The sequence below is a fragment of the Marmota marmota genome, unplaced genomic scaffold, assembly GCF_001458135.2.
Source record: "Marmota marmota marmota unplaced genomic scaffold, marMar, whole genome shotgun sequence".
In the NCBI taxonomy this organism is placed as follows: Eukaryota; Metazoa; Chordata; class Mammalia; order Rodentia; family Sciuridae; genus Marmota; species Marmota marmota.
This window is the reverse complement of record NW_025999962.1, coordinates 3521754-3533881: the sequence shown is the minus strand read 5'-3', so window position 1 is coordinate 3533881 and position 12128 is coordinate 3521754. Positions and strand designations below refer to the sequence as shown.

The 12128-nt window shown below is 61.3% G+C and overlaps 1 protein-coding gene across 1 annotated transcript in view; it reads right to left on the bottom strand.

The window, feature by feature from the left end:
• The window catches only part of Phf21b (PHD finger protein 21B), a 68554-nt gene that overhangs the window by 13719 nt on the left and 42707 nt on the right, over positions 1 to 12128 (bottom strand). Inside the window, exons 3-4 of the mRNA XM_015501808.2 lie at positions 2576 to 2668; positions 1114 to 1464 (exon numbers count right to left, since the gene is read on the bottom strand). Of these exons, the coding sequence (XP_015357294.1) occupies positions 1114 to 1464; positions 2576 to 2668 (444 nt within the window). The remainder of the gene's footprint in view (positions 1 to 1113; positions 1465 to 2575; positions 2669 to 12128) is intronic.

Below are 12128 nucleotides of genomic sequence, written 5' to 3'. Positions count from 1 at the left end.
CTGAATTGCTTTGGCTTTTATTTCCCTGAGAACACGGTGACTCTTAGGAGTCTGGCTCCTGAGCAGGAAGAGAAATGTATTCTGTTTTCTGCTGGCTCAGGGGAAGCTCTTTGTTCTACGTATCACATTTTTTAAAACCCCAAATTTCCTGAATAGGGGAAAAAATGCTTCATTTTATGTTCAAGGGAAGGAAAATATTAAACTCTCCTGCAGGAAAGAGAGACTGCCGTAAAGCGGCCCCGAGGAGGTCACAGGATGACGCTCGGCTCAGTCATCAGAAGACTCGACCGCAAGGCCCGAGAGCCGACTGAAGGCGTTCAGCCCAGCGCTCACGTCGGCGGGCCGCAGCGAGACAGAGGCGGCAGGGAACGTCCACCAGGCAGCCGGCTGCATCGGGGACACTTGGGGACACCTGGGGACACCAGCCGTCCACGGCAACCACCACTCCAGGCTCTGAGGGTCCTGCCAGTCGGGGGAGGGCCCACAACAGAATGAGCTCTGAAATGGACGCAGGCACCGACGGGGTTCCCTGGCCACATGGCACCAACTCATGTGGGGGACGCCACGGGCATCAGCCCTGAGCCAGAGGCACAGCCTGGCAAAGGGATCGTTGGCCAAGAGGCCAGAGGCCTCCGACAGCACGGCCACCAGGAGCTCCGAGGGGAACCGGGAGAGGACATCAAGTTCAGCTTTAAACCTGGGTGAGAAGCCACAGGACATGTCCTGCCGAGGCAGCAGGGTGTGGAAAGCAGGACGGGCAGCATCCCGGGCTCCATCAGGGGTTCCCATGAACCCGGTGACTGCCGCGTGGGCCAGTGGCTCTCGGCCCTGGCCGACCCACGCAGCCTCACTTCCTTCCTCCGTCCCCTTGGCTGGTCCACGGCCTGTGGAGTGGGCCTCCTCCTGCCATCACACCTGGTCACTCTGGCCCTACGTCCCCTGCGTGACGTCACCTCCCTGCACCCACACATCCTCCACACACATCCATTCATCCGCTGGCCACCTGGCCACCCACTAGCCAGTCCCTCCTGCCTGGGGCCTTCTGCATGTGGCCACGTGGCTGTGTCCCCAGGCCTCGTAAGTGGGCAGGTCCCCGGCCTGGGGGGCACTCACCTTGCTGTCGGCACTGATGAGGAGGGGCTGCACCTGGAGGCTCTCGCTGACCACGGGCACGGCGGTGCTGGGGGCGATGGTGGCAGCATTGCTGGGGGAGGTGGAGATGATGGCATAGGCCACCCCGGCACTGCTCAGGGGCGAGGCGATGGCAGTGGGCTCGGCGAGGGCCTGGGGCTGGCCGCCGGGCGTTGGCACATGGCTGACGGTATTGTTGGCGGTGGGGAGGGCTGGGCTAGGGTTCTTGATGCTGACCACAGTGGCCTTCTGGAATGTTGGGGGCTGCTTGGGTGGCCGGTCCCTGCCCGGGGTGACGGGGAGGCTGTCTGGAATCAGAGTCTTTGGCCTAACCTGGGAGAGAGCGACAGGTGCACGGTCAGACAGACAGACGGACACAGCAGGTGATGAAGGCCCAGCAGTAGCCAGCAGCCCTGGCTCTGAGATGTCCCATGTTGGAGGGGAGTGGAGGCCATTGGAACTGCCCGGGACCTGCCCAGGGTCTCTCGGAGGATGAGACCTCGGCCCTGAGGCTCCTGGTGCTCTCTGTCCACCACTTGCCTTGACTGGGCAGGCAGTGACCACAGAGGGAGCCGCTCTGGCCCAGCAGGCTCTTTCCAGCCCAACGAGCGAACACCAAGGATAGGGAGGAGGGAGTGGGAAGCGGCTCACTCCAGCCTCCCCTCTCAGGGCCAGGAAGACGGACTCTGGCCTCTCCACCGCCCGGCCTCAGTTCCTCACCTGCGCCTCCTGGGTGCTCTCTCTCTGGGACCTGCCTCCCCCTCCCCCTGCCCCTGCAGCACCCTCCCACCCTGAGGCCTGGTTCAACCCCCGCCCAGGGAGCCCTCCCGATCCCCTGGTGGGCACAGGCCACCTCAGGGCCTCCAGCTCTGTGCATCTTCCCCACCAGGTTGATCACCCGGGTCCAGGGGCCTGTTCTCCTGAGACCCTGAGCCTCTCGGGGGCAGGGCCCCAGGGACCAGCACAGGTGGGCACGCAGGGAACGTTGCCATGGGGATGAGAGCCCAGGGCAGCTGCCCCTCTGCCTCCTCGAGCCCAGGACGGGCAGGGGCTGGGGTCACCTCTGCAGCCCATGGCCCCTGGTGGGTGTGGTGTATTCAGCAAGTGCTCAGCCACGCTGGGGCAGGGTTTGATGATGCTTCCCAAACGCCTCTGACTGTGACCCAGAACAGAAGCCACTAGTCAGCAAACGCTGCTGCGGCACACCCGGACATTCTCTAGGCCACCTGGTCTGGCCTGGCTTCTCCTATTGAACACTAAATTACCTCGTTAACTTCTCTGAAAAACTGGCCCCACCATGTCAAGACCTGGTCCCCAGTGTCCTCTAACCAACAGGCAGGGGAGGCAGGAGGGGCCACCAGAGGGAGGGACCCAGACAGCAGTGCTCAGGGTCTGGGGACTGGGGCAGTGGGACAGGCAGCAGGCCAGGCCCCGGGGCGCTTACCTGAGGTAGCACTGCCGCCCCCTGCCCCGCCAGCCTCTGCAGGGAGCTGACCTGAGGACCCGAGACAGGCACTGCACTGATGGTTCCCAGAGCCTGCAAGAGAGAGGGCGTGGGCAGCGCAGGGCGAGCCCGCCCGGCCCACCCGGCCCCCAGCCCGCCCGGGGACGCTCCGGCAGCAGGACCTGCTCTTCCTTTTCTTTTCTTTTTTTTTAAATTTTTAAAGATTTATAATCACAAAAGCCGTCCAACTTCGTTCAAGGAATATCGGAAAATGGAGAAAGGAAAAGACCAGCCCAGGAAACACCACCCTCGGCCTCGCCCGCTTCCCTTCAAGACGCTGGCCACTTTCACTAAGGGACACCTGCGGGAACCACTCCTGGAACGCCCACCCCCTCCCCAGGGAACCCAGCCCACCCTCCTCAGGTCCAAGTCAGCGCTGTGGTCACCATCTGCGAGGGCGAAGCCGACGCCACAGGACAGTCTTTTCCCAGGAGGCTCTGAACCAGGGTCAGGGGCCCAAACCCAGGCATGCTCCCCAGCCCTAGGTACATATCCACCCGTGGCAGGGGACGACCTGGTGGGCTGTGACACCCCTCCCGGCTCATCGCAGCCAAGGGCACAGGATGGCAACAGCAGCAGAGTGGACATCGGGGTGGGCAGACAGGAGAGGAACTGCCCCGGGCAAATCAGAGAGAAAGGCCGGGCGGGCGGATTAGCCAACAGCAGGTGACACTGGACAGAGATCTTCCAAGTACTGCAGGGGAATTTAAAGACCCGAGTAAAGGAAGAGATACACCCTGACCATGGACCAGAGGTGACCATTAAGGCGTCAGCTCTCCCCAACAGGTCAGCAGACCTAATACGACCCGATCAAAATCTCAACAGGCCTTTTTCTTGGTAGAAATCCATGAGATGACTTGAAAATACATATGGAATTATTTTAAACAATTGTAAACAAATGAAAACCACCAAGGGAAGGACTACGCTGTTGGCTGAGACCTCCAGGCAGCTACGGACTGCAGGTGGAGCCAGCGTTCAGGTGGACAGGAACGAGACGCCCAGACGCATCCACACCCCGTGAATTCTCTTTCTGAAAAGGTGGCCAAGACAATTAGCTTAGTGGGGACGGAACCGTCTCCAAGTGTCAGAATAAAGAGCACAATGAAAACAAAAAGAACCCCACTCACCCCCAGACCATGTCTTGACAACCACACAAAACTGTTCAGAGACCCCAATATAAAGACGAAAACTAGAGACTTCCAGAAGGAACACAAGAGGAGCCCTTGGGGCTTGGGTGAGGCACAGAGGTGGCAGAAGCAGAGTTCACAGAAGAAACAATAAAGCAAACTTCAAAACTCCTGAAGGTGGAAAGTGTATTGCAAACTCAAGCCCCACACGGGGGACACCCACTCGACCAGGCAAGTCACCCGCTGGGCCAGGATGTCCCGAGACCCCTCAAACTCAACAATCTAAACAACCCATTTAACAGATGAGCCAAAGACCTGAGTAGAACTTCACTGAGGAAGACACCCTGGTGGGAAATCGGTAGATGAAACGACACCGAGCATCGTCACCAGGGAAATGCGCTTTACTTTCCATGATTTAATCACCCCACCACGAGGCCACCATGCACGCCTGTGCACGCCTGTTCACACGGCTGAAAGAAGAGTCCGACCAAGCGGAGCGCTCACGTCCACCCCTGGGCCACGCACGCCTCCTGTCACCTTGCAGACCGTCCAGCAGTTTCTCATAGTTGGACGCCCACTGCTATGGGCTGAACATCTGTCCCGGCTCCTGTGGGGACCCCAGTCCCCGTGTGAGGCCGGGGAGCCAGGGCCTCTGGGAGGCGATTAGCACAGGTGCCTCGGCAGGTGCAGAGCTGCTCTCTGCCTCCTCGTCTCTTCCACTGAGGACACACAAAGGGGTCCGTCTGCAAGCCAGGAAGAGCCCTCAAAGGAACCTGATGAGCTGGTACCTTGAGCTCACATTCTGGCTTTGGAACCGGGAGGAAGTCCACGACAGACATTCGCCGCGCAGTGCCTGGACAGCAGCCTGAATGGACATGGCATGTCCCAAGGCTCAGTCCCTCCATTCCTAGCAGGGCTAGGGCATCAGGGAGGGCTATGGCCCCACCCAATGCCACTCGAAGCCCCCTCTGTGAGGGAACAGGAGCCATCATGCAGTTACAGGGAAGAAACCAGGTAGCCTTACGGGGGACCCAAGCCCCTAAAGGGCATGTCCTGATCGTGGCGGGGTGAACCTCAGGTTGACTTGTTGCTAGTTAACGAATCAGTACTGCAGGGTGCTCCTCCTGTGCATTTTGCAGGGAGAGGAAGGAAATTGATCCAACATAGCTGTCAATCAAAGTGCCAATCAAACCCAGATTCACAGGGGAGAAGGGGAAGAACTAGCACAGCTCAATAAAAGCAAGGTCCCCTGTGTGGACGGGCTCTTGAGCTGCTTCACAGCCTGCTCTGCTCTCCGCACCTGTCCACCCGGGGACCTGTAAAGGAGGGTTTGAAGCAGCTGTGTCTGCTACGCCTGAGCCAGAGACAGTCCACGCGAGCCCCGGCAGGACAGACCATGCTTGTCCCCAGGGTGGAGAGCGCGCGGCAGTGACCGAAGCAGGCCCATGGAGGAGGGCTGGCCTGGCACGTCCCCCGGGCCCCACCCCAGCACGGCAGAAAAAGAAACGAAAAACAAGGAAGGGAGGAAGAGGAAGGAAGGGAGGGAGGGAGAGAGGGAGGTTGGTTGATCCCCCAAAGGGAGATACGGTATGACGTCATTTATCCAGAATTCTGAAAAATACAGTCCAAAGTGACAGAAAACAGTTCAAAGTTCTGTGGAGGACAGCGGGAGGCTGGGGGAGGGATGGAGTCCAAGAGCAGGAGGGGGCTTCTGGCGTGAAGGCATTTCCACGCGTGCCACCGGGCGCATGGCCCACAGGTCACTACGCCCAGCTTCCAGGCTCGCTCCGTGTCAGCCAGCTCTCGGCTGCCGTGACAAAACACCTGGGGTGACCACCTGCATGGGACGAAGGGTTTATTTTGGCTCCCAGTTTCAAGGGCTTCAGTCCATGGTCACTCAGCCGGGGGCAGCAGGGGAGGGCAGTTCAACTCGGGCACCCGGGAAACGAGGTGAGAGGTGTTGGGGGTCCCGGGATCCTCTTCAAGGCCCGCCCAGGACCTAGCCCCTCCACTGGGCCCCACCTCCCAGTGGCACCACAGGCTGGGACCAGGCATCCAACCCACGGGCTCTGGGGGGATTCAAGACCCAAACCCCAGCACCAACTGTCATGACCCGCGGTGTCGATCACGCCTCGACAAAGCTGTGAGAAACGCGTTCACGCCCTTCCACCCAGGATCTCTGCACGCCCAGGAGAACTCACCAACGCCCCAGTGACAGAGCAGAGAGTCTCGGCCGCAGAGCCCCTTCTCCAGAGGGGGATGGGTGCTGCCCGCCCCTGCCTGCTGACAGATCCTGCAAGCTGGCCACCTGCCCGTGACGCCAAGCCCTCCACACTGACCGGAAACGCACGTTGGACACCAGGGAGGGGAGCTCAGTGTGCAACTCAGAGAACACCCCAAACAGCAGGCCGCGGAGGGGCGTCGCAGGCGGGGTGGCTTAGGTTCCTCGCGGGAGGTGCAGGCAGGAGAGCAGGTCAGTCACCTCAGCCCTGCCCACGCTCTCGCTGAGAAGAGGCGGGGCTGTGGGAGGCGTCTCCTTGGTACCGTGGACACTGTCCCCAGTGAGTCCCCCTCTTCTACAAGGCCATGTGTGCACAGGCCCTGCCTGCCGGCCCTGGCCTGCCTGTGACACAGCCCCAGGGGTGGGGGGCAGGCAGGAGCTGGGCCTCCTTCAGTCCAGCCCACCAGGGTCGAGGCCAGGCGTGCCGGCCTTCTGCGGGCTCTCTGTGTGCTCCGCCGCTCTGCCCACAGGGCTCCTGTGCTATGTGGGTGACGGTCGCCCTCATCTGGTTCTGGTGTCACTGCACCAGCTCTGAGTTTCCAGGGGTTCTGCTCCTCTGGGGACTTCCTGCCTCTGCACCCGTGTGTCCTGCGAGTGCCAGTGTCCACGGCTCTGAGCCCTCGCGTCTGGTCAGGACTAGAGACTGCAGATTTGGGACACTGGAGAGTCCTGTCCATCCACCTTGGGGGTTTTCACTCGGGGGGGGGAAGGGGCAGGAAGGGGACAGCAGGCAGGGAGGGCTTGCTTGGACCTGTGTCAACACCGGGTTCCCAGGGGAGAAACAGCCTGCCACCGGGCAGTCCACACACCCGCAGGTCCCCAGAGCCCACAGTGCCTCCCGGGCCGCCAATGCACCCGTGGACCCTGCAACCAAGGAAGCGCCTGACGTCCACCAGCCCACAGCTGAATCCGAACCCCGGCCCAGGGTTTGGTGCCCGGCAGCTCTTCAGGAAGCCCCAGGTCCCCCAAGCCAGGCCCTTGGGAAACCCGCCAGGCCCAGGGCCCCGAGCACTGAGACTTGAGGACCTGAGTCCCAGCACCTGGTCCCTGTGGTTCTGGGAGGAATGTGACAAACAGGGCTGCCGGGCAGGGTCCCTCCACCTCGCCCAGTCAGCGGGCTCCCTTCCCGAGCACCCCAACCACGCTCCCCGGCCGGTTCCCTCTCCACGCTGAACTGGCTTCTGGGCGCCCTCTGCCAGCTCTCTGCTCCAAGGCCACCCCAAGTGCGCTCTTTCACGTCCTGGGAACCCTCTCCTTAACCAGCAAAGACGCTGACCTGGCAGGACGGCCTGCCCAGCGCTGGAGCTCACCCCCTCGGCAGGCGCCCACCTCACAGGCTGTCCCGCCAGCCCAGGTCAGTTATGGCTGTTCGTTTGTCAAGACGAATGAGCTCCCGTGACGGCCTCTACAGCTCCAGCATTTTAATATGAAAAAGAGGCCCATAAAGGTCAGATAATTTCCCATTTGTCCTGCATTAGCTGAGTCACGCGGGTAAGCCCAGACGGGTGGGGACAGGCGGGACAAGGCAGGTGTCAGAGCAGACCGTGGTCTGCAGAAGCTGCAAGTGGCTTGGAAACGTCTGTGAATGTTTCCGGTGCCCCAGGGGCTCGGCCAGAAGCTGTGGCGGCACGAGTGGGCACAGACTCTGACTCTGACAGGAACCAGGTGAGACCACATGGTGCTTCTCACTGTCACCTGCAGGCACACGAGGATTCAAGGGGTGGCATCCAGAGCCAGGACAGTGCCATAGAGGACCCTGAGTCTTGGGTTGAGGGACAGGGAGCTTCCCAGGCTGGAACGGGGTAGGGTGGCAATGCCACAAGGAGAGAGTGGGGCAGTGGGGAAGGTCCAACCTGGGGCCCGATCAGGGCACACACCAAAGACGGACGGCACAGCCCTGGGTCAGCCCATGCAGGTGGCCCCCAAGGTCCACATGTTAAAGACTGTCCCCGGGTGGTGCTACCGGGAGCTGCTGGGACCTCCAGAGGGGCCTGCTGAAAGTCACTGCATCCCTGGGGGGGCCCCAAAGGGATTGTGGGACCCCAGTCTCCTCTTCTTGCCCCTTGCGTTCGCCCACTGGCTCGCTCGGTGACAGCTGGCTCTGGCGCGCTCCCCTTCATTGCCACCCAGCACCCCACCAGGGCCCCAGAGTCATCCTGGACGGAGCCTCTGGAACCGGGAGCGACACAGACCTTTCCTCTTAAACGACATCGCAGGTGTGTCCTTACAGCCACGTGAAGCCCACGTCACGCGACCTTCCCCTTGGGTTGTGCCTTCCCACATGCATCTCCAAGACGGGCTGCGGGTTCCGGCCTCATGCTGTGGCCACTGTCGTCCTGGTCACCAGCCTGCAGCCCATGCAACCCTCCTCTCCCAGGGGCCAGCAGCAGACCCACCGCCACCCTGCCCCTCTGGCTGCTCCAGGGAGGCCATGCTCCGCCTCCCCTGCCCTGATGGCCCTCCTCGGGGCTCCCCCCACGCCCTGCCTGGTGGGCTTTCCAGAGCTCTGGATGCCACGGTGAGTCCCCTGCTGTCACTCACCAGCATATACCACTCTCGGTGGCTGCTGGCTCTGCTGGCTGCTCCCGCCCCAGCCCGATTCCAGGCGGGTGCCGCCTCTCTGACCCTGTCCCTCATCCCAAGACTCAGGGTCCTCTATGGCACTGTCCACTCCCCTGCAGGACGGGGGCTCCTGATGCTGCCATCTGACGAGGGGCCTGGCTCCCCCAGGCTCCGCAGATGGGCAGGGGAATAGGACATATTTTCCATTAACAAACACGGTCACCAGACCCTCACTGCCCGAGGAGGCTGCCAGACACCACCCTGCAGGTGGTCATGGTCACGGCAGGGGACACAGGCTGGAGTCCCACCTGGGATACCCTTCTCCAGAGCTTTCTGCACTTGGGGACAATTCCCTGCAGCCCGACTTCCTTACAGGAAGAGGAAAGGAACCTTGATCCTGAGCACCCCATATTCCAGAATATTCCACTGAACACAACTAACCTGGCCTGGGAGGTGGCAATAAGCAGAGGACACTGGGGTCTAGCCAAGGCACCTTGGCCGCAGGACACTCACTGGGTGGGGCTCCCAGGACAGCAGGGACACAGCCCCCAAATTCTTGCTTCTGCATCCCCGTGCCACAGGGGACGGTGCCTGCTGAGCTCACAGGGCCAGGGCTCTGGCCCCCACACCCCCAGGGCACTGCCGTCACCCTGCCAGGTAAGGGAAGTGAGGAAGCAGCCCCAGGGGAAGTGGCCCCGCTGCCCGCGGGTGGTGTGCGCAAGGGCGCTGGCTGCTCCTGGGTTGCAATTTTCCTTGCATCTTTACAGAACTGCCACGATGTGGGCAAAGATAACAAGCCAGCCGCGCGTCAATAACCACTGATAAATATTAATACAACATAAGCACCACGCTGACTGCCATGTGAAACCAGTTTATTATTCACAGATGAAACCCAACGCCGCCTTTATCACCGTCAGGAACGAAGAAGCCCATTCCATGCGCTGCTGTGCTGGTGCAAGGTGGCTGGGCCTGGCCTCTGCACCCCGGTCAGCGTGCACACTCCTATGACCGCAAGCTCCCGCCAACCCAGCTGGAGTCCTCCTGATGGCCCAGGGAAATGCCTGTCAGCCCGACTAGCTGGCTGCCTGCCTCCTCCAGCCACGGTTCACAGCCATGCAGGACACAGCCATGGCACGGGCCAGCCGTGGACAGGCCACAGAGCTGCCTATGCTCAGTCCCTCCGAGCTCATCTCCAAAGCAGGGGAGTGAGCACTGCCTTCCCCACTGGAAGGGTGGGAGGCACCTGGCCCAGAGGCTGTGTTAAGAGCTGCCCTTAGTGCCAGGCCTGGTGGCCATGCCTGTAATCCCAGGGTTCAGGAGGCTGAGAAAGGAGGATTGCAAGTTCAAAGCCAGCCTCAGCAACTTAGCAAGGCCCTAATCAACTTAGCAAGACCCTATTTCAAAATAAGAAATAAAAAAGAGCTGAGGATGTGGCTCAGTAGTTAAGTGCCAGCGGGTTCAACCCCAGCACCAACAAAACAAAACAAAAACTGCCCTTAGCAATGGCGAGAGCCATTAGATGGATCCCTGCCTGAGGCCTGAGCCCCTCCACAGACAAAAGTGCACCAAGGACCTGAACACAAGTGACTGCCCCCACCAGGCCTGACACCACCCACATGGTCAGCACCGCAGGACCATGCCTGGTGTGGGGCAGAGCCAAAGTACAAAAGACACCTTCTGCTTCTGGAACGTTCTAGCCCTTCAAAAAGATGATCAGAAATAGCTGACAAACATCCCCGTTGCTTGGGGGAGAGGCGGGTTTACAACAGTACCCTCTGCACATTTTAGAATTAAACAACAAGCACAGAAGGCGGCAGAGAGGCTGGGTCAGGTGGTGCGCACCTAGAATCCCACTGACTCAGGAGGCTGAGGCAGGAGGATCGCAGCCTTGGCAATTTAGTGAGACCCCATCTCAAAATAAACAAGAGACTGGGGATACAGCTCAGAGTGGAGCAGCCCTGGGTTTGATGCCCAATACCAAAAAGAAAAAGAGAACAGAGAGGTGGCTCCTTGGAGACCAGGAGCTGCAGGCCTCCTGGAGGAGGGGTCTGCACTGACCTTCCAGCTAGCCCAGATCGTCCCAAGTGGGCAGTCAGGGACCGGCATGGGGACCCCGCTGGCATGGGGACCTCGGATGCCGTCCTCAAGAGGGAGTCGTTTCTATGGCCGAGACCCCAGGGGCTGAGTGCGCAGGGCCAGGGCTGTGGGGCAGGGACTCCAGCGGCCTGGCCCAGGCGGCTCCTGCCCCGCGGCCCCTGGGACCCCGAGGACCCTGGCCAGCCTAGGCAGGGGCCTAATTCACCACTGCAGACGCCCTGACAGGGCTGCTCTGCATCAGAAGGTGCCAGAAATGCGAGTCAGGCTCTGTGGACCCTGGAAGCCCCTCCAGCGCCCCCGGAGTCGCAAAGGGGCTTAATTAACTCGACAGGATGTAATTTTATGCTATTTTAGTAGGAAACACACTCTAAGTGGCGCGTGGACCCAGGAGCAGGCTGTGACCCCGAGGGGGAGCAGAAACACAGCTACAGGGTCCTGGCAGCCACAGGGGTGGGTGGGGTGTTCTGGAAACTTCCACACGGAAGTGGCAATCTCTGAAGTCACAAGGGCTCTGTGGCTGGGGGTGCCCACAAGAGCAGCTAAGACGGCTGTGTCCACCTCACCTCTGCTGGAAAACTCGTCTTTGGAGGGGAACTGGCTCAGGGCCCGGGGCCCGGCAGGACCCCCCTGCCCAGTCCTGCCCTCAGAAGGAGGTGCCTCATTCCTGTCCATGGACCACAACTGGCACAACTGCTGGCCAGCGTCCCAACCTGCAGGGCCAGCCCAGGGAAGCAAGCTGCCCTGTCCCCCAGGAGGACAGGGACACTGCAGGGACCGCTCAGGGGCTGGAGGCCTGGAACCTCTGCTGGGGGCTGGGGCTGGCTCCCTTCCTCACGTTTCCTGGACCCTGCAGCAGACCCAATCCTGAAGAGGGGGAGGGGGGTCCCCTGCCCCAGGGAGGAGAGCGGCTGCCTCCCGGAGCCCAAGACAGCACGAGTGACAGGCACGTGGGTGTCTGCTCTTCCCGTGTCCCCCACCCTCAAGGACTCTGGAGCGTCACAACCCTCCTTGGCTGGAGGCCCTGGAGCCCACCTGGGCCCTTGGCTCTGGAGAGGCTGCTGCCGCCAGGTGAGGGTCCTTGAAGCAAACCAGAGTAGCGGCGAGGCCGGGGACAGCGGTGCTCCCGACGGCCTCCTGACCCCCGACCTCGGCACCATGAGGACACCCTGAGACCGCATTTCCACCTGTTTGGTGACACATGCTCCCCAGTCCTCTTCCCATCACCCCCCATCTTCTGCTGCCCCAGAGCTAATTTAGGGGACACTGCCTGTGCCGGCGCCTCGGGAGCTCCTGGCTGGAGAGGCCACCGGGAGCATGCCAGGCACGGCAGGACCTGCTGTCCCCAGCAAGAGCCTTGGTGGACCTGTGCTGCCCCCTGCCCCCCCAGCCCCCCCTGCCCCGCCACCGGCTTGCCTGGACGGCTCTG